The 21,031-nt window shown below is 40.1% G+C and overlaps 1 protein-coding gene across 1 annotated transcript in view; it reads right to left on the bottom strand.

Annotated features, from left to right (window-relative positions):
• The window catches only part of DYNC1H1 (dynein cytoplasmic 1 heavy chain 1), a 46,200-nt gene that overhangs the window by 6,731 nt on the left and 18,438 nt on the right, over positions 1-21,031 (bottom strand). Inside the window, 41 exon segments of the mRNA XM_068399670.1 lie at positions 63-123; positions 205-316; positions 592-752; positions 1,856-1,931; positions 3,377-3,551; positions 3,639-3,733; positions 3,832-3,945; positions 3,948-3,968; positions 4,143-4,294; positions 4,297-4,395; positions 4,608-4,778; positions 4,834-4,984; positions 5,790-5,943; positions 6,362-6,489; positions 6,680-6,892; positions 8,392-8,607; positions 9,589-9,706; positions 10,343-10,538; positions 11,168-11,288; positions 11,417-11,536; positions 11,633-11,806; positions 11,946-12,150; positions 12,237-12,451; positions 12,528-12,689; positions 12,818-12,932; positions 13,198-13,331; positions 14,104-14,233; positions 14,512-14,675; positions 14,909-15,074; positions 15,456-15,577; positions 15,672-15,878; positions 16,398-16,631; positions 16,889-17,029; positions 17,160-17,390; positions 17,638-17,865; positions 18,287-18,443; positions 18,554-18,792; positions 18,974-19,186; positions 19,676-19,859; positions 20,041-20,284; positions 20,573-20,732. Of these exon segments, the coding sequence (XP_068255771.1) occupies positions 63-123; positions 205-316; positions 592-752; positions 1,856-1,931; positions 3,377-3,551; positions 3,639-3,733; positions 3,832-3,945; positions 3,948-3,968; positions 4,143-4,294; positions 4,297-4,395; positions 4,608-4,778; positions 4,834-4,984; positions 5,790-5,943; positions 6,362-6,489; positions 6,680-6,892; positions 8,392-8,607; positions 9,589-9,706; positions 10,343-10,538; positions 11,168-11,288; positions 11,417-11,536; positions 11,633-11,806; positions 11,946-12,150; positions 12,237-12,451; positions 12,528-12,689; positions 12,818-12,932; positions 13,198-13,331; positions 14,104-14,233; positions 14,512-14,675; positions 14,909-15,074; positions 15,456-15,577; positions 15,672-15,878; positions 16,398-16,631; positions 16,889-17,029; positions 17,160-17,390; positions 17,638-17,865; positions 18,287-18,443; positions 18,554-18,792; positions 18,974-19,186; positions 19,676-19,859; positions 20,041-20,284; positions 20,573-20,732 (6,479 nt within the window).

Here is a 21,031-nt window from a genome sequence, read left to right as displayed (position 1 = left end):
CCTTCCCCCCCATTTACCTTTCTACTAGGCAGTATTCTAGCTAAAAGAGAGACAGAACTTACCTTCCAGACTTCACTGCTGTGTTTATTGCTTTATCTGCTTGGTTAAACCCTTCAGCAGAACCTAAAAGACAGAAGGTTGCTAAAGCTCTTACTGCTAACAATTTCATTTATGCTTAAATGATGAAATATAGTATGCTCTTACCAATAGCAATAGAAGTAATCTGTGTATTCTGCTCAGCCGCAAGGTCTTCAACATGACCACTGGCGTCATACCCAGGCACTGAACACATCAGCACAGGGGTATTAGGTTTCACCTATTGTCCGACAAGTTTAAAAGGATACGAATCAGGCACGACAGGAATACAAGGATGCAGTAAGCTCAGTTTTTCTTCCCTCTGTCTAGCTGAAGACATTATGCTAATCTTAGTTTTATATTAAAAAATAGGAAAACAATCCATTCTTCGTAACTCAGGGAAAAGGATAAGTGGAAGAAATGTTCCGGCGGATAGCTTTACTCACTAGGGAACTCACGCAAGGTGACACTGAGCATTACCTCAAGATTTTAGCCTTTCAAAAACAAGCAGGTTACCTCTGTATCTACGATGTGTGTCAGATCTAAAGGCTGCTCCATAATGGACATGAAAGACTCTCCAAGATTTGTTGAAACAAAGGCATGTGCCATTGCCAACAAACGATCTGGACGGAAGGCCTGGATCAGAAGCAAGCGATGAATGGCCTGTCCAATAGGAGCTGAAAAGGGGAGACAGGATTAGATGGACAGGTAAGAAAACCATCCTCAACACCTTCCTCTTTTCAATTCTCCATTCAATTTTTCCCATCTTGTTCTGAAAACCAGATATTTAGAGAGTTAATTATCCCTTTGAAAGATCTGCTGTGACATATTAATGGAATACTTATATTCTGTCTTCACTTTGACAGTCAAAAGAAACTTACCATCTTCAGTTGGTTTGTCTTCTGCGACATTTGCTCATGTTGTGAGCCCTTTAAAAGCCTACCTTGACAAGATGATTTTGTATTCTACCAAAATGCTACTGGTTTACAAAATCTACAGTCTAGAAGTATTGACATTAAGTGATTTTAACTTCCAGAGACAATAGATCTCTTCACATCTTCTCACTCATTCAATAATCTGCCATTCTGCTAGATTTTGAAGTGTTACATACTTGTCTAGCATGGATGGGATAGATAACCTAGAGTTGCTTCAGTTAATGGTCAAGCAGCTTTATGGTAGCTAGTAAATACAAGCTTAGAATCCTTAATTTAGAAAGCCGCCTACAGGAATGAGTCCTGAATGATCACAGACAGTAAACACTTTCTAATGTTACCTTTCAGAGGGGGAGGAGCTGAACGGCAACAGTTATCCGTAAGTTCTAACTCGTAACAAACTAGCACTAAAAACTAATGCAGCAAGATTTAAGACTTCATGCTTAGATACAACTGCAGGAGGAAACATTCTAGTAGACCAGCCCTGTCGCCAGAAAATCTGTGTCTTGGAGCTTTTTTAAGAGTATTGAGCTGCTTCCAGATTTGCAATGACTAAGGTTAATCCAAACTATTACGCAATCTAGTGAGACTGTGAAAGTACATTTCATCCTCAGTGGAAGACCAGGTCACAGGTTAAGGTGCGGGAACCAAGTGTAGTGACTATTGCTTTAAAAAGTTTGTTTTAAAAATAAAACAAAAACACCAGACTTGAGGTTCTTCCACAATCCCAACTTTATGATTTTCCCAGGCACTAAGGTCCAAAGTGAAGTTCTACTTTAAAATCATAGTAATTCTACTTAAAGTCAGTACAGTAGGATTGGTGTGGACAATAGGGCAACTTAACTTACTTGCAGGTTTTTCTTCAGTCCAAAGGTATGGTACAGTCTGCTCTGGTGAACTGCTATCCAGCCAGATACAGAATTGCTGTATTGAAAGAAAATGCAAAAAACCTGAAATGAAGTTTCATGGCATCAAAAAACTGCTGCAAGGTGCAGGTCCTGTTCATGGTGCAACAGAGATGTCCAATCTCAGCCTTAAAATCTACAATTTAATGTACTGCAGAAGTGTGCAGCTACATACCAACTTTCAGCAGGAAACAAAGATTGCTAGGGTAGGGTTGAACTTAGTACAGTCCAAGCTCTACTAGCTTTGGATTTGCAAACAGATCTTTAAAAATTCTCCTAAGTAGCTAAATGTTTAAACAATGAAATGCACAAGTTCATAAGATTTTTCCCACTTAATGCTCACATCTTATCATCTGCCTTTCAAATAGAAATTTAGATTGAGTACCGGATAAAGCATTTGAGCTTCCATCTATGAGTAAGTCTTGAGAAACAAGACAGGGCTAACACTGTTAAACAGAAGCACTATTAACGAAATTAAGTCAAACATTAAACTTAGCCCCAAATATTGTCCAACACTCAACATAGTTTTATCTTTTCCAAGGCTTCTAGATATAAACGGTTTGAGTGTTTCTTATATAAATGGTTTGAACATTTCCCTGAACAAGACTGCAACTTGACTAGCACATTTAGTAAGTTCTCAACTCATTTTTCCTCAACGAATTTTTCCAAGTTGTTGTTGTTTTTTTTAAACAAAAATCCACATGTAAAACTCAAATTATGCTTTGTCTATTTACTTTCTTTAGATGTGTCCAATCATTTTACTGATATCCCCTAATTCTGCATTGCCTCCAGCACCCCTGCTTTTACAGATCTCTACTAAGTCCCAGCCCAAGCTATACATTATTTTACCCCAGGTTGAAGAGTTTGAGGAAAATTAGATGTAGCAAAGAGAATTCAACTTTTAATATAAAAACTAAGCAGGGCAACCAAACAGGTACTATTTAGATATGGACATATTTTGTTTGGAACATACAGTTTCATGGTCAGGACAAAAATGTATTCTTAGAACACTCAGGTCATGAGAAGGAGCGAAGTGTTCAGCAGCTGAGCACTATCCAAATTTATTCCAAATAGTAACGTCCAAGAGCCCACCCATAATGATGTTATGTATAGCTAGGGCTGCTCCCCTCTACTGAGTAATTATTGCACAATAGTGATATGGTAAAAGACACACAGTATCACACCTTCTGCTACCACAGGATCAAACCTGACCGCAAAGTCAGATGAACGGCAAAGCCTGCCGAAGTGATGAACAATGCTGCTATTTAAAACTCAAATTTCATAGCTTGATCACAAATGAATGTAATGAACATTCATTTCCACAATAATTAGAACTAGTTAATCTGTAAGGCTTCCCTTCTCATACTAGGAGAGCTTACTTGTAAGCATGAAGCTCCTAAAGCAGACACCTAAAAAACTGTACCAGGTAGTTTAGTGCAGAAACAAACCCTAACCAACACTTACCTCATCAGCTTGAACTTTTGAAACAAGGTCCTTAAATGCAGGAAGGCAGCTCAACCTCATCATTGCTTCTGTTTGCTCTACAGTCAAACCATTGATTTTTGGGAGAGATGCAGTGTTTAGTACAATCTCCTTCCCTCTCAAGAAATGCTGGAATTCTGCATCATATGTAGGCTCCCTAATGTTAAGGGAAAAGAAGACCTTAGCTAGATGCCTTCAAGACATCCCTCCCTTTTTCAACTAAAGCGACAAAACAAACATTTACCCAATAGTGCCTTTCAGTTTAATCCGGGCCAGCAACATAGCAAATGTTATATGATCTTGATGCAGCATGCCACGTGCCACTCTGTTGAAAGCCACCTACCAACAAAACAGTGCAGTCAGTAGCATAAGAAGCCTTGAACTCTGACCCTTCAAAAACAATTAAAGAATTACATTTACTAATTAAAAAAATGAACCTGAAAGAGATCCTTTGTGATGATTGAGAGACGCTGAGTATGGTCTGTAATCCCCTTCAGATTTGAGTTCTCATACAAGACATTGTGATAGATGTCCAAGAAAAAACTGGAGAGAGGTACTGGTACAGGAAGTGTATCTGAAAGGACAAAAGAGTTTGGCTTTTCTCTCTAGAGTCCTGCTGTTTTGACAGTCAATGGCTTACGCCTACCGAAACTGCAATACAGTAGCCAGGGCTAGAATTAGGCAGTGCCTATTTAGCTTTGAACAGTAAATACATGAAGCTTCTGGTAGGAAGAAGAACTCATCCTACCTGTTTCAGTGACTCCATAGTAAAGTAGATACTGCTGCACGCTGTAGAAAGAGGCAAGTATTGCTGAGAAACAGTCTCCACTTCTTGCATGACAATATCAGTCTCTTCTACTTTTCTGGTGACCTCTGCTGCTTCCTTCTTCAGGTTCTCAGAGTAGTAATGATGGTGTCATCATCCAGGATACGTCCCTTCACTTCATTAAGCGCTTGTAGCAGGGATTTTTCTAACTGACGCAAGCGCAGCTGAAATTCACCTTAGTTAGAAGAAAAATTAGGTTACATATTTTATAGATGTGTTAAAAAGTTTTTAAGAATTATATGAACTGTGTATACTTTACCATTGGACATCCTGAAAAAGCAAGAGTATCAGCTATAAAGATATTTCACTGTGTATTTCTACAGCTACAGTAAGACCACTATATTCTTTTAGAACAAGAGGAAGTTACTTTAATTTTGGTAAGCATACCCTGAAGCTTGAGGAGGTCAGAGCGTTTTTCATCAACATCTGGTCTTTCAGCTTTCAGGACTTCATTCAGACACTGGCTCTGTAAGCTGCTGCGTGTTACTGTAAAGTTCACAAACGTAACACGAGAGCACAGGTCCGGGGGATTCAACCTGTCACAGGAAACACGAAAAACTCTCTTAGCTCTCTGACATACCATTTCTATAAACAGGACAGCCTTTTGTTTTACTTACTGTTGGATCTCTGGTGGAGAGGAAGATAACAAAGGATGGTGACAAATCAATATCTTGGTCTCCCAGAGTAATCAGAACTCTGCCTCCAGTTCTCCGGACTTCACGGTTGAGAACAGGATTCAGAACTGGATCATAGCTCTCCACATCCTAGAAGCAGAGATGTGTTAAGAGATTCTGTTTCTTCTAAGTGTCTCAAGCTAAAAATCCTGATCCAGCTGGGGCTTAAAGCTCTGGCAGCAATCAATTCGCAGTTGGTTTTGAATATGGATCACATTTAGAAGGTAATTCCACTTTAGATTTGTAGTTGGGCTACACAAGCACAGAGTTTAGGCTATTACCGTACAAAAGCTCAGTAGGGGAGTATTATTATTGTGTTAGTTCTAACGCATCATAAGCCCTATTCTAAGCAGCACAAGCAACAGTTACTCTTCTCATCTGTAAGATAATCCTTTATTTTCCCATTTCCATACTAAGAAACAAAAAATATATCCATCTCAAATGAAAGTTAACTATTCCTACAGTTGCCTGTTTTTTTGTATTATGAAACTTCTTCCTGCTACTCAGAATAAATTTAATTCTAGATAACCAGGCATTATTAGGTGCTATTACCTATGACTAGAAATAGTATATGGGAACAAAGGAACAGTCAGACAGGTTGCAAGTCATTTTATAGACTTGCAAGTGAAGTGAAGAAAAGATAATTTGAAAATAAAACGCATTTGATCTTAAAATGGTGGAAAAAGGAAATACCTTTTTTGACTGTGTATCTCATTAATCATATTTTTCTCAGGACTAACACCTCACATATCACTCAGTACTAGTTTGCTTTGTTAAATTACAGTTTGAAAATAAAGTTATTTGCATCTTACTAACAGAACAATTGCAAAATTTTCTAGTACACAAGGCAGAATTCAAGAATTTTAAATAGTTTCTACATGATCATGCAACTAACCTGTACGAGAAGTGGGTTACCAAATCTCAAGGCACTTTCCAAGTTCTTCCTGAAAGCGTCATCCAAGAAACTAGTACGAGTTATCTTACGGTCTTTATATTCATTCATGATGAACTCTGTAGCCTGCCCGGAGGGATCGATGATCAATGGATACCTAAGTTAGTAATAAAACACTTTCATTATTTGGGTTTTGACTGCAGACAGCCTTTAAGCAATTTTATTAATTTAGGTTGCATTATTAGTCTCAAGTCTAAGAGCTTGTATATTGAAGGAATAAAGTTGGCCAGGTTCAATGACTTAGTTCAGTTTTCAAAGGTAAGTCTGTATTTGGACAACAAAATAGCTCCAGTTCAAGCCACCTTATTTTTAACAGCCAAGCATTACAAAAAAAGGCAAGCAAAGATGAATGAGAGTTTTTACGTTTGCACATGGTTGAGAAGCTTTTACAAACATTAGAAGCTCTGAAAGTGCTTTGAAAGAGTTACTGTGGTTCGTTGATAGGTGCAAAACCCTGTCTGCTGTGAGAATGTTGCTTTAGAATTCTACATCTTAGAATGATGTAAGGTTAATACCTATTAAATCGCTTGAGCATGATGGCATTCTCAGTGCACAGGTCGTCAGCAGGCAGAGAACTTGCTTGCCAGCGAAGCCGCTCATCTGCGTTGGAAAGGTACTCTGTCCTTGCAATGTCTGTACGGAACTGCAAGAAGTACATATAGTCAGTATGTGACTAGAGATTCTCCAACTAGCTGGTGAAGACGTTTTGAGTAAATGCAGCTCTGCAAGGTATCCTTTTCCAACAGCTCCGTTCTCTGCTTAGCAATCTTAAAACTTCTTTAACTGTTGCAGTAAATTGATTCACGGTTACTTTATCATGACCTTATCTTTACCTGGATATTTGCTTGCTGCAAATGGTGAGACCACGTAGTGAACAGATTCTGACGCATCTGCTGATCAAAGTAGCCAGCATAGGCAATAAAAGCTCCTGAAAGTAAGCAGTCTCCTGCAATAGTGGACATCTGGTTCTTGAAAGTTTCACTTGTCTTCTCCCATCTTTCACGTTCGGCAGAAAGACTCTTCAGAAGAGCTGTGCTACGGTTTACCTAGAAATAAGCGGTGAAGTAGTCTCTTCAGATGATGAACTGTTATAGTATTAAACGTCTCTGGGGACATATATTGACTCAAGGCCCAAGTGAAATTTAAAAGCTCAGAATGAAATTAAATTTGTGTTTCTTCACTTTAGTATTAATTTATTATATTGGTATTCAACTGTTATTTGCAAGAACTTAAAAGTGTAAGTACTGGCATTGTAGTGATATGCTAATAATTAGATCATGTACATTAAGAAATGATCTAGATGTAGGGATTGAATGCTCCCTCAGTAAATTTGCAGATGACACCAACCTGAGTGGGAGTGTTGATCTGCTGGAGGGTAGGAAGGCCCTACAGAGGGATCTGGACAGGTTAGATAGATGGGCCGGCCGAGACCAACGGCATGAGGTTCAACAAGACCAAGTGCTGGGTCTTACATTTTGGCCACAACAACCCCATGCAGCGCTACAGGCTGAGGGAAGAGTGGTGAGAAAGCAGCCTGGGAGAAAGAGACCTGGGGGTGCTGATCAACAGCTGGCTAAACATGAGCCAGCAGTGTGCCCAGGTGGCCAAGAAGGCCAACGGCATCCTGGCCTCTATTAGGAATAGTGTAGCCAGCCGGTCTAGGGAAGTGATCGTCCCTCTGTACTCGGCACTGGTGAGGCCGCATCTTGAGTACTGTGTTCAGTTCTGGGCCCTGCACTTCAAGAAAGATGTTGAGGTGTTGGAGCGAGTCCAGAGGAGGGCGACCAAGCTGGTGAAGGGTCTGGAGGGTCTGACCTATGAGGAACGGCTGAGGGAGCTGGGGTTGTTTAGCCTGGAGAAGAGGAGGCTCAGAGGTGACCTTATTGCAGTCTACAACTACCTGAAGGGAGGTTGAAGTGGAGCGGGAGTCAGCCTCTTCTCCCAGGCAACTAGTGATAGGACAAGAGGACATAGCCTCAAGCTTCGCCAGGGGAGGGTCAGGCTGGACATTAGGAAGAATTTCTTTTCAGAAAGGGTTATTAGACATTGGAAGGGGCTGCCCAGGGAGGTGGTGGAGTCACCATCTCTGGATGTGTTTAATAAAAGACGGGACATGGCACTTAGTGCCATGGTCTAGTTGACAGGGTGGTGTCAGGACAATGGTTGGACTTGATGATCCCAGAGGTCTCTTCCAACCTGACTGATTCTGTGATTGATTCTGTGAAATGCTTTCCCCCCCTTGCCACCAGTAAAGTCCAGTTAAGAAATTACAATTACAGTACATCCACACCAGTTTCCAAAGACTTCTCACTTATTTTAAGCCTTATGTGAACTGTCTCATTAATCAACTGGCAACATGAGCTGATATTTCTAACTCCCACTAGGTTTCATTAGCTTAAGAAGTTTGTGAGATCCAGGGATGAAACAGCTCAGATACACTGCACAAGGAAGGGTAACCAAGTCTGCTCACAAGTTGGAAGAATGGTTCAATTTCCGACTGTCAAAGATTAAAGAACAGAAAATTACTGATATATAAAAGTCTTACTTTTGCTTCTACAGCAGCCAAGTCTGCCTTGATAGCTTGAGCCTCCGAAATCAGTACTGCATATTCTTCTTTGTAACGGGCAATACTGGCCTCAAGATCACGAATCATTTGCTCTACTTCATTTGCTTTCTGCTGGTTGTCTTTGGCATCATCCTCCAGCTTCTGCAGTTCATTGCGTAGAGGTTCCACTCTTTTCAACATATCAGCATAGTTTAGCTGTAAACAGTAAACAGGCCCTTTATACTTTCTGAAATGACATGTGTGAACAAGAACCACAGCATTCAGGTATATACTATCAACTGCATCTTTTCAAGCTTAGGTACTTGTGACCTGTATAAAAATTTACAGCTACTTAACAGAAACTTAGGATTCTTTATCATTCCCTAGGACTCCGGCTTAAACCAAGCCCAGACACAACAGTAACTGCTTTTTGCAAGATCCTTTTACTGCTCTGTGGACTTATAGGAAGCCATCTGAAAGGCTGAGACCACACTAAGTAGCATACAGTACTGTCTTGCATAAATACTTGATTGGGTGTCCATGTCAGTAGTGAGCTAACCTGTCTTTCTTAGTAAAGAATTTAGTATAACCAAGCCATAGAACAATTAGGATAGGACCTATAGGGAAGATTTGAGCTAAACTAGAGTCCCTACAGGTCATGCCATTCATAGCGGACACAGTTTTAATAAGTCAAGCATACCGCTGTATTGAACACCAACAGGCAAGTGAAACCATCCTTGGACATCTCAGTCTGGAGGCATCTTCCCAAAAGCCTATTCCTTTAGGAAACTAGTCAAGTATTTAAAAGTCTGCCTAAAAGACCTTAACAGGGCTGCTTGTGAGTGTGCCTCACTCTGAAGCAAGACAGAGACTGCATGAAGTTAAAAGGACTGCATTGTGTATTCCAGCTGAGAACTGTATTGTCCTGTAGAATGACACTACATACAAAAAGGATCAGCTACAGTTTACCTCAAGTTTCTTGGTGCAAAAGCTGTATCACAACTGGCCATTAGTTCTCTGGCATAGTACTACAAGGCCCAAAAGCAGTCATCTGAACCTTCCACTGATTTCTTTGAAGCAAAATAGCTTGTAATATTTAGTTGAACAGAACCAAATTCAAAGCCTTTAGACACTGTTCTATGCCTTCAGGTTCACTCTTTTCACCTTGCATTTGCTTTCCCACAGTACTGACTTTACCTGTGCAATTGCCCATTTCACCATAGGCCCACAGGCCAATGATGCTCTGTTTACAATTTCGTAGTTGTAACTTGGATTAGACAGGTAGTTTTTCTTCATCTTCTCCCGGATGGCATCACTGCAAGGGAAAAATTTTAGAGACAGCATAAATACACTCTGTGTCAGCATCTCTTTATCTGGCCTGCCTTCCATAGTTGACATGAACATTTCCTAGCAGTTTTGTTGACTGGTATCTGAGATGTTTTAATTAGTTCAAAATGTTTCAGAAATTACAGCTTATGGGGGATAAAAGGCATTTAACAATAATTTACGATTAGTCATTCAGAAATTGCTTAACTCTGCTTAGAAAAATTTGGGGTTGGAAGGGAATTCAGGAGGTCTCTAGTCTGACCTCCTGCGTAGATTCAGAGCCAGCTAGGAGGTCAGCCTGGATAAAGCCCTCAGAAACCTGGTCTGTTATTGCTGCATAACTACTTTCAACAAATAATGTGGCTTTGGACTTTTGGATACACTGCTTTACAACTATGCCTTGAAGTTACTCAATAGCAGCTGTTTTGTCCCAGTTTGCATGACACATCCTTGCTTTGGTAGTTCATTTCCTCTACCACCTACACATTCATTACATGCAGGAGTAAATTAGTGTCAAAAGAAGTTAAGTGCTACTAAAGCAATTACACAGAGTAAAGTCCAATTAAGGCTTTCCTTATGTTTGTGAATAGTTTATTCACATAAATAATTCACATTTGCACTTTACCTGATTTCCTCAGCAGAGAAGTTAACAATGGTTGGAATGAAGTTCTCTCTCATGATGATGGAACGTATTTGTTTCCAGTCAGTTGTACTTTCACCCAGTAGCAGGCAGATGGACTCCAGCGCTAGCTTCACTGCTGCAGGTGGATTAGCCATAGAACGGACCTCTACCAGATGCTGTTTCTTTATCGACTTCACAGCTAACCAGTGCCAGAAAGATGATGAATGTTGATTGGGAAGAAAACAAACAGTTAGCAAAGTCCATTAAAGTACCTTGGATTAGTAAAAATGCTTCAAGAGTCTCAAAAGGAATTTGAGATTATTATAGAAGCAGGTACTAGGGGATAACATTCAAACCACTGTATCACAAGATAAACTTTTGTGAATGTCAACTTGCTAACTTGCCACAGGCAACTTATTCTGGTGCCTACAAATTATTCACTTAAAGCTTTATTATAAGCAATGACTCCTCTATCCAGCTGAATGAATGGACAGTTTGATTGTATGCTGTCTGTGCAGTAATGAGGCATCAGTGGTCTTTCTGATTTTGAGGTTTCTTTATGAATACACAGACTGAATAACTAACTAGAGCTAGTCTGCCAGAAACAAAGCCACAAGCCATAAAAGGAGTATCAAGATTCAGATCAGTACTACAAACAGCAAAAAATCAGAGCTCAAAGATTAGGAATTTCTTCAACATTGTCAGCTCCATGTTAAGAGCCTACATTTTTGGCAGGCAGGACCAACTCAGACCACACCAAAACACATTCCCACAGACTTCAGTTTTAGATCCAATCCCACAGTGTGATCTCTTCAGGTGCTAACATACCATTCTGAGCTTCAATAACAGCAGGCTCCACCTTGTCAAGATCTTCTTTCACACTCATCTGCTTGTCTGCAATGACCTCCTGCTGCTTGTGCAGCTGTTCCTGAATCTCCTGGCTCATGACCTAGGATGAAGTTTCAAAGAAAAAATATTCCTTTTTAGAAGTTGAACGTCTTCCAGTACTTGCTTTGCAGGCTCTGTTTGGTAAATAAAAATATTTAATATGCACAGAGATTTAACAAAGATTTTTACCTTTTTCTTCTCAGCTTCCTGCTGATCTTTTACCATCTTTTTCAATTTGTCATTGGCTGCTGCATTCTTCACTTCCAGTTCCTGACTCTTTATTCTTAGGTCACGCCGCAATTCTTCCACCTGAGACAGATTGTAAAACGGGATAATTCAGATTAAGCACAGGGATCTGTTTAATCACTCCAGCCTTATAAAGGGCAAAGTTTTAAAGATATGTACCTGATCAACTGTCTCCTTGATTTTTCGAAGGCCAACATTCAAATGCATTTGCTGTTCCTCCAGTTCACTTCGTTTCTCATTGAACAAGTTTGCATAATGGTTGATGAAGTCTAAATAGTGGCGTGGTGTGATTGCCATGGTTCTGCCTCCTCGTTTTGCCAGGCGAGCATTAGCCTTTAGGGAAAAAGGAACTGTACATTATGCATTGGTTTTAAACCTATTCAAATGCCGAAGACCATGCTTTTTAGGAAACTGGTGCACGATGCTGTGGCCTAGAGATCAACACAAGTTAAGCAATGTAATAAAAACATACCTGATGAAGGGTCTGATGAACAAACACACAACTGTTAACAATAGCTTCCCTGTGCGACGGTGGCTGTGGTAGCTTATCATACACAACTGGCATGTAATCGGGCACAATATAATTTGGTTTCTCAAGATCCATTTTGCTTGTGAACTCTTTGCCAACTTGGTACAGTGCCTCAGTTGACCAATCTCCAAACCAGTTCAAGACACATCTGAAATACAAAACATTTGTGAAGACTTCCCCAAAAGTACTGTTTTAACAGTATTTGTAATGCATGTTGGAATATACAGCAATTACCTGTTGAAGAGCGCAGGAGAGGTTGCTGCCCTGTCCTTCAGGCCCTCAGAAGATGGATTCATAGTGAACACAACATGGAGATTGCGAATAACTTGGCTGGTGAACCATTTGTAGAGTTCTTCATGTGAATCTAACATTAAACCTTCTTTCTGTGCTCCTTCTTTACACTGAGTCATGAGGGTGGCATATTCATCTCCTTCAAAGAGACCAGGAACCTAATTCAAAGGATAGTTTTGTTGTAGCTTACAGTTGTAAAAGGGTGCTAGAAGTATTTATTTAAAACCTTCTTACCTCTCCATTGGCTAGGAGAGTGTTCATTCTCTCCAGGAATCCAGAATCCAATACATTTGACTCATCCATTATAAAAGCTATTTTTTCATTTTTACAGCCAGAACGTCTCAATACTGTCCTAAGATCTTCATCAAAATCTTCACCTGTGTATTTTCTGTGAACCTAGTAAGATTTAATATTGGTTATTAACATTTTGTTTTAGCTTTTAAGGGAATTTTTTTTAGTCGTCAATATTTAAGAAATGCAAGTTTTGACTAACAGTTTTAATTAAGTGAAACTAGCATGCCAACCTTAATTTGGTAGACACTCAAACCATTCATCCAGGCAACAAATCTTGAGAGGGTTGTTTTCCCTGCTCCACTGACTCCAATAAGCAGCAAGTGGCCCTGTGGCTGACGGAAGATTCTGTAAAAGCACACAAGCAAGTATGTTTGAATCAAGTGTTATCAACTTACTGAACCTTTTCCTTGAGCATCTAAACATCAAGTTAGTACCAAAACTGACACATCTTTCCAGCTAGGATCCTGCTATCTAGAGGCCAGAGGTAAATAACCTATGGACAACAATGGGATCATGTTCCGTTCTTACTTAGTCTGTACTCAGGCTATTCTATTTTAGAACAAGACTCTAAATACTATTTATATAAGCAGCAACTGAAGTCTCCACTTACCGGTCAATTCTTAACACATGATCCAAAACTTCATTGAACAGAACAAGTGGTACATCAAGTTCTTCTTCATAAAAGACTTTAAGCCTAGCTTTCACATAGTCTCTTAATTCTTCTTGATCCACTGGAATATAATCCTAAAAGAATCAGTCAACACAGTATAGAATTTAAAATTAAAGGAATTTTGCTTAGGGATCAATTTACGAGTAGATGAAAGCAGAACTATTAGAATACTTAATGTAGCAATCCCATACAAAAGCTTCAGAACGCTGTACTCGTTTTAACTTGTACAGGAACATGTCCACAGCTTAGAGTGCCACAGCGGCATGAGGTTTAAACACCATTATCTGCTGAACCTATCACAGATTGAGCCTGTGCTGCCAGTCCCTGAAGAGACTAGGAAGTAGCATGACAGACTTACTCCCCTCTCACTTCCTCAATTTATTTTAAATAGCCTTTCCAAGGCATTTGTTACTGGGCACAGAGACGGGTAGCAGGCTAGATGGACTCCCACCTTGACTGAGTGGGATTTCTACAGATTGCCCAGCTGGATCACTTCAGAATGCAAGAAACGGTCCACCACAAGATTTACAGTATCAGCGTTGTTCAAGGGTCACTGCCTTATCCAAGAGATTCCATAACCAATAACTCAGCAACTTTCTGGGAGTGTTATCCTGTTCTCGAGAAATATTATTTAATACTGCCTTTATCTACTGTGGTAGAACTTACAATAGTATCCCCGGCGTAACAGCTATTAATTTTGTGGTAGAGTGCACTTCAGACAATCATAGTAGGAACTTCTTAGAGATCAGTTTAACAAAATGATGGGCACTGATTATCATGTTAATATAGTCATAATAGCAGCATCACTCAGTTGCTGTCAAACTATTTAATTTAATTTATTTTTACCTTTGACAGCCAGTTGCTGTATAAGATAGGTCTGCTCATAGCTTTTTCTTTGTCAATATTGGGGAAGTGCTTCAGAGCAACCATATCAATGTTCTCATCAGTCCAGCGTCTCTCCTCATCTTCTACAAGCCTGGATAAAGAAAAAAGTCAGTGACTACAAATCTTCTGTAACGGAAAGATATAGTCACATCACATGGCAGTGTTACCACTAAAGTATGTTTCTGCTTTGCATAGATACACTCCCAATAGTGTTAAGTTAAAGCAAAGGGAAATGTTCTCATTTGTATTCCAGCTATTTAACATGAAGCACACTTCAGTGTGGTCTTCTAACGAAAGTTAGCAAGCAGTGGGGAAAATTCATTTTGCACCTTCCTCCCTGGCCCCCCGCCCCGCCCCTGTTTAATTTACCTGTCTTGGAAGAGACGTAAGGCTTCATGGGCCCAAATCCTGATAAGGCCTTCAACTGGTAAGGTTTCTAGTGGTCTTAATGCTTCGAATATACCTCTCACCCATCGCGTCATTTCACGAGGTGAATAGATGTAATGTGGCTGTGTGTCTTGAGTGAATCTCTCCTAAAAATTTAAACTTCATTAGTTACTTCATCCCAAAGTTGCACTGTGTTTTTCACAGGCCTTGGCATTGCCAGATATTACTTTGCTAGCGTCATTCAGTGGCTTTTGCCAGAACTCATGGAATTGGTTGAGTTCTCGTACACATCCATATGAAAGGCAAACAATGCATGTTAAATGATTCAGCGTAAAAGGAAGACTCTAATTAGAGTTTGGGGTTTTATTTAACAAGTTACCTGAGACATTGTGTAGAATTCTACCATAGCAGCAGTGAGAGGTTCTGCATACGTGCGAAGTGATGGGATCAGCCTTAGCATTGCACGATTGAATGTTCCATATATCTGAGTAAGTGAAGCTGGTCCAGGATAGTCCACATAAACCACAGGAACATGTCGTAAAAATCTGAAAGATCAGCATATTACATAGTTTAGAAGGTCAAATTACAGTCTGTACTATTTTCACTATCTTTTGCCAAAATTAAATAACTACTAGATTCAAAACGATCAGCAGTAACTGCAGTTGGTTTGATTGCTCCTTAGTGACTCGGATCAAAAAGCATTCTGAAGTATCCACAGCATTTCAGACAGGTTATTCAAAAGGTGTTAATAGTGAGTCCACTGGCTGGCTGTCAGGATAAGAACCAACTAGCAGTTAGTTCAAAAACAAGGAACACAATTTCAGCAGAGCTGGTGTTAAACAAGGGTATTAAGAACAGATTACAGAGTCAATGCTTCAATTTTCACCCCTATTCTGTTGCTACATAGAGTTTACTAGACACATTACCTATGTGAGAGAGGTTTTCTTCCAGGATCAGTAGGTGGATTACACGCACCAACAAATTGAATTCTCTCCAGTTTCACCCATGTCTGGTCTGATGTACGATAGAATCCTCCATGTTCCACCATCTGGAAAAAAAATAAAAGTAAAATAAAATCAGCGGAAGACTGTATTTCCCTGAAAATAAGTGTATGATATAGTTGATTACAAAGAAAAACAAACCTGTCTAATGAAGGATATGACTCTCTGTGTGCCATACTTATCCATATCTGGCAAGTTGATTTCATCACAGAACAGCACCAGCCACTTCCCTAACTGCACAGGAGCCAGCACCACTCCATTAGGCGTACGCCTGTACTCGCAATAGTGATCAAAAGTTTTCAAGAGCAGTTCTGGAGTAGTAGCACTAGAAAAGTTGAGTCCAACCACCTTAAATACAGAATAGTGAAAAGAAATAGTTAAACCACACTAAATACTTCATACTATATTTCAGGTTACTGCCTGTATTCTGACTGACACTGTTTGCTTCCCACTGCAGGTTCTCCGTTTACCATGTGGCAAAACCTCCTGCCCAACCTTGTACTTAGAACATCACAGCTTCATGTAAGTGTTTTTCCACCTAAATACACTTAAGGAGGAAAGCTATTCTTAAACTTTACCACAGGTTTTTAATTGCTAAATGGAGGAACGCTCCTGTATTTTTGAAGCGGCAAAGGAAGGAAGTAGCTTTTAGGTTAAGGATCTTGAGACGCAAATTTAGATTCTGCTTAACATAATTTTTATTTTTTGCTACGTATACACATGACTGACTGAGGTGGAGGTATCACTGAATTCTGGCTAGCAAATCATTCCCATGCTAAATCAAGACTGCTTTAATCTTTAAGGAGATCAGAGAGTCGGTACTACTCTGTAATTCGTGCACGCGCAGACACACACACACTTGTGTACCTCCATGTCAGGCAGAGCTCGGAGAGCACTGAAGAGGGTCATGGTCTTTCCAGAACCTGGTGGGCCACACAGTACTAGAGGTTTGTGTTCTGCCAGCCAAGTATACAGCAATGCTTCATGGCGAACAGTATCTAGGGTTGGTACTACAACATCAGGAGCTGCAACTTTGTGTGTCTCAACTTCAATTTGAGGAACCTTGGATTGCCATGGCACCCATTCACCTGTAATGGACACCTAGGAGCACAAAAACATCATCACACAATTAGGAACAGGAATGTAGTTCAACCTTAGTTAAAAGATAATTTTTTTTTTAAACCACAGAATAGTTTGCAGCATCAAAATCGATGCGATTATTTAAACAGGTAGCTTGTTCACTGAACTGTGAAACTGTAAAATTTAAGACAGTCTAGTGTCTGGCTTCATCTCCAAAAATCTAAAGCAAGCTTCTAAGAACACAAAAGAGCAACACTTCTAGCGTAAGAAAGGTTTACCTCATAGTCAATTATAGGTATGTTGGGTGCAGTCGGCAGTGGCACAGTGGTGATTCTCCTAATGTATTCTCCCAGCTCTGCTCTCATTTTCAAACGACTGTCTCCAGAAAGAGACCAGAGTATTGCGTAGACCAGGTACCTCTGTAAGAAGCAGCAAAAGCAGGTATTGCTTGTAGAATAATGGAACAAAACTTAATGAACAATAAATCAAATCTAGCTGCTATACTGACACGTCAAATACAGCAGTCACTTAGCAGCATATTGTATTTACCTGGATGTAACGCTCTAGTTGATCTATTTGCATTGGAAAGTCTGGATGATTGGCATTGTACTGGGCTACGTTGCGGCAAGCTTGATGCAACATGGAGAACAGAGAACCAAGACAGCGCAAGCGGGTGAGATCCATAATATGCTCCAACTTGAAAGCATGTTCAAGAGCTTTAGTTACCAAGCCGTTAGATGTGAAATACGGCTGCATGATTGTTGCAGCATCTCTCTGAATCTGTTGGGGGAGACAAACACTGCTCAAAGCACTTGCTTCTCATTTGATTACCAGGCAGCAGCGAATCATTTTGTTTCAGGTTTGAAATGCTTCACATTCTAATATTCTTAAAAAAAAAAAATCCAAAAAAGATGAAAAGAGCAAGTCAGCTTTTCTGTGATAGGCTGTCATAAATTCGAAGTACACCATACTACTTGCGATACAAGCGTTCTTACTACACTATCCCATAACGCAATCTAAGTGATACCTGCAACATTGGGGATGCTGCTTCTTCTCCTTCATCTTCTTTGCCCTTTCGCCTTCGCTGAGCTTCCTCCTCACCTTCATCCAGAGGAATGCTTCTTAGTCTGGCCAGGAAGTTATTGAATATCATGTCTGTACTGAGAACATCCTCACTGAACCAGACCATGCCACATCTTGACACAGTAGCCAAAGTGGCATATTTCAGATCCTGTACCTCAAACATGATACGCACCTAAAGAGTAGAAATTTAGAATAAGAGTTTGAAGTAAAAACAACTATCAAACCAACGAAAAGCAAAATCAAAAAACTCGCCCCTGCCCCCCCCCGAAAAACAGAGACCTTTTAAATAAGTTAATTTGTATTTAGCCTCTGAATAATCAACAGCAGCATTAAGCTGTCCTACGGTAAGTTCATCATTATTGCCTGTTACCTTATACTTTTATATAATCCACGAAGTTTGTCTCACAGGGTCAGAGTAAGCATAACGTGAAATGTTTGCTTCCACAAAAGTTCCTACCTCCAGCAAACCACTACCTAAGATCAGTATTACTGTGCTTGTGAGGAGAAAGAGGTACAGCACTAGTACAGATTAAGGTAAAAGCAACAAGTTTAAAGGACAGCACGTAAACATCATGTAAAAAAAGTAACATTACGTTTGGTGGAAGGCTGAGACGTTCTCCATTTGGCAGAGTCAGCAGTTTGTTGTCATCCAAAACAGAGTTCAAGTTCTCAACCCATTCAGGGTCTACATCACCATCAAAGATGATCCACTGACGTTTTTGTAGTTCACCTCTCACATTATCTATGATTCTACATTAAAGGAAATATTTATTGCAGTAGAGAACAAAGACCCAGTAAGGCCAGAATATCCATGGCACAAATGTACTAGCCATTTTTCATTTGTGCTATTAAAGACTCACTTTCTCAGGACATGTGTAAACAAGCCATCTGTCCATTCTCTGGTGTTTGGATCCAAAGTACCATAGAGGTGATCTTTGCTGATTGCTTTTGGATCTATAATATGAGCAACACCTTCCACACCCTCCAGCCGTTCAAGGGCTTTCAGAAGCACTCTCCAAGCCATGCTCTTTCCACTTCCGGAGGGACCGACCATCATCAATCCATGATTTATCTGTGTAATCTGATACAGCTGAAGAACCTGTGACAGAAGAAATAATGTACCAATTAAGTCCTAACTTCAGTAGTCAATCTAAGCTTCTATGTATTGCTCGCTTAAGACAAGAAAAAGGAAAAAGCTTTCCACCTTTCACAATAAGAAAGGAGGTTTAGTCTTCTACATACATTAACTTCAATTTCACATTTCCAGTTTTATATTTTACCTTTTCAACCCACATGCCACCAACTTCTTCTCCATCACCATAGGTAAGGTACATTTCCTGACACACTTTCTTAAGCTCCTCTCGCAAGGCTGTCATCTCCCCACGATGATACTGTACTCCGGGGAATACATCAGAAAGGAGACTGAACAGCAACGGAATGTCTTCTGCAACCAGTTTTGGTACCATAGTTTCACATACACTTTGGATCAGGATCTGCAGAGAGAGTCATAGTTTGGTTAAGATTTTTTTGTTAAGTTCGCTTTACTGAATATGTTTGACAAGAAATACTTCACTAAACACTTTTATTGATAGAGCCCCAGAGCAGGGTGGTCTTGGTAAAAACAACCATTAATGGGGTTTCAACTTTGAAACTACACAGTGAATTCCTACCGATTTTCAGTTTATACAACCATAGCTTCTTATGTCTCTTTACTATGCTTTTGGTATTAACTCCTGAGGAACTGAGCAGCAATAAGCATTATGAATGCACCACTTCATAAGAACAAGTCTTTCACTACGATTCAGGGACTCTTAAGACATTTAACTTGGTGCTTCTAAGCTATCAAATTATTACCTTTTGTAACTAACATTACTTTGCTTGCACGGCTTAACACTAGATGGTGAACACAGCAGGGTTATTTGCTTTGTTTAGTGTGCATCCTGTACTTTATCACAGAAGTAGAGAGTTCACACACACGTTACCTCTTGTTCTGGTAAGTTCTCCGCGATTTCTCCCTCATCAACTACTTCACCACGCTCCTCTTTCTCCCGCTTTATCTTCTGAATCCTCTCCCTCTTCACATTACCTGCACTAACCAGCACACTCTTCAGTGCTCTCAAGCCAAAATCATAGTGACTTTGGGAGGACAGCTGTTCATCACAGAGCCTAAGAAGCAAAGGAGACAAAATACAATTTGATTCTCAATAGGGACCAACACAACACTCAGTTAATGTCATTGTTTACTTTAAATGATTGCTGCACAATGTGCTTAGTGAGTGGCAGAGGACATTATAGCTTTTAACGATAAGCTCTATTTTTACTGATTGGAGCCAAACTTGTTACTCACTTGAAGAATGGTACTATCTTATTGGCAAGCACTTCGGCTGTACGGAAACCTTGGGAGTACAACATGACCTGGGCAATCAATTGACGGTCTGGTTTTGTCATTGCCAAGCTACGGAACAACTTCTTCAGATTGTCAGGCAGATTTGATCTGCCTGCATAGCCAGGATTCATGGTGATGAAGATAGCCATGTCAGGGCTCACTTTGACTTGTTTGTTCAGCAGCTCACAAGTAATAGGTGTTGCAGCTGAAAAGAGAGGGCACTTAGTTACACCTGAGTCAGCGATCAATCACTCTGAGAACAGAAGTCATACTTTATTCTATTTTAGTTTCCTACAGTAATGGACAGCAGGTCCTCTACTACTGCAACTCAAATACAAATTTCTACCAGCTGAAAGTTACTTCAAGTTTTTAAATTTTGCTAGAAAGTGGCTTCATCCTTGGATTGTTTGGGAGAAATGCAGCTAAGCAACAAAACAGCATGAAGGGCATTAGAGATGCTGTAAAACACTATTAGGAATGAACAATTACATACTCTTGTCATAGTTGGGGTTGGAATGCTCTCGCAAGGCTTCCTGGATGCACTGAACTTGCTGTGAAACGGCAGAGAGCATACGCTCCTCCAGTCTGTTGAACTCATCAAAGCAGCCCCACGCACCCACTTGGCAAAGTCCCACAAAGATGCGTCCCATTGCCTACACGTAGAGGGGAAAATTCACTGAAGTTGCATGATCAGGCAAAAGAAGCAGAAAACAGCACTTGATGCAACGAACCCAAGGCAGGAAGGAGATGTATTTGTATGTAGGTTGCCATCTTTGTAGTACTCTAAGAGTTGTAAAAGTGTTCTGACATTCAGATGTTCACTGCTTCCTATTACTACCTACTGTACTGCAGTGTATTCACAAAACAGTCAAGGTTAAGTCCACTGCATAATGTTTTGCTTACTGATACCATTAATGCCAGGTGCAGTTCTAGTTCTTTATTGCAAGGAGGA

This window comes from Nyctibius grandis, chromosome 4 (assembly GCF_013368605.1).
Source record: "Nyctibius grandis isolate bNycGra1 chromosome 4, bNycGra1.pri, whole genome shotgun sequence".
NCBI classification, from domain to species: domain Eukaryota; kingdom Metazoa; phylum Chordata; class Aves; order Nyctibiiformes; family Nyctibiidae; genus Nyctibius; species Nyctibius grandis.
The sequence above is the reverse complement of the archived record's forward strand: the minus strand, read 5'-3'. Positions and strand labels throughout refer to the sequence as shown.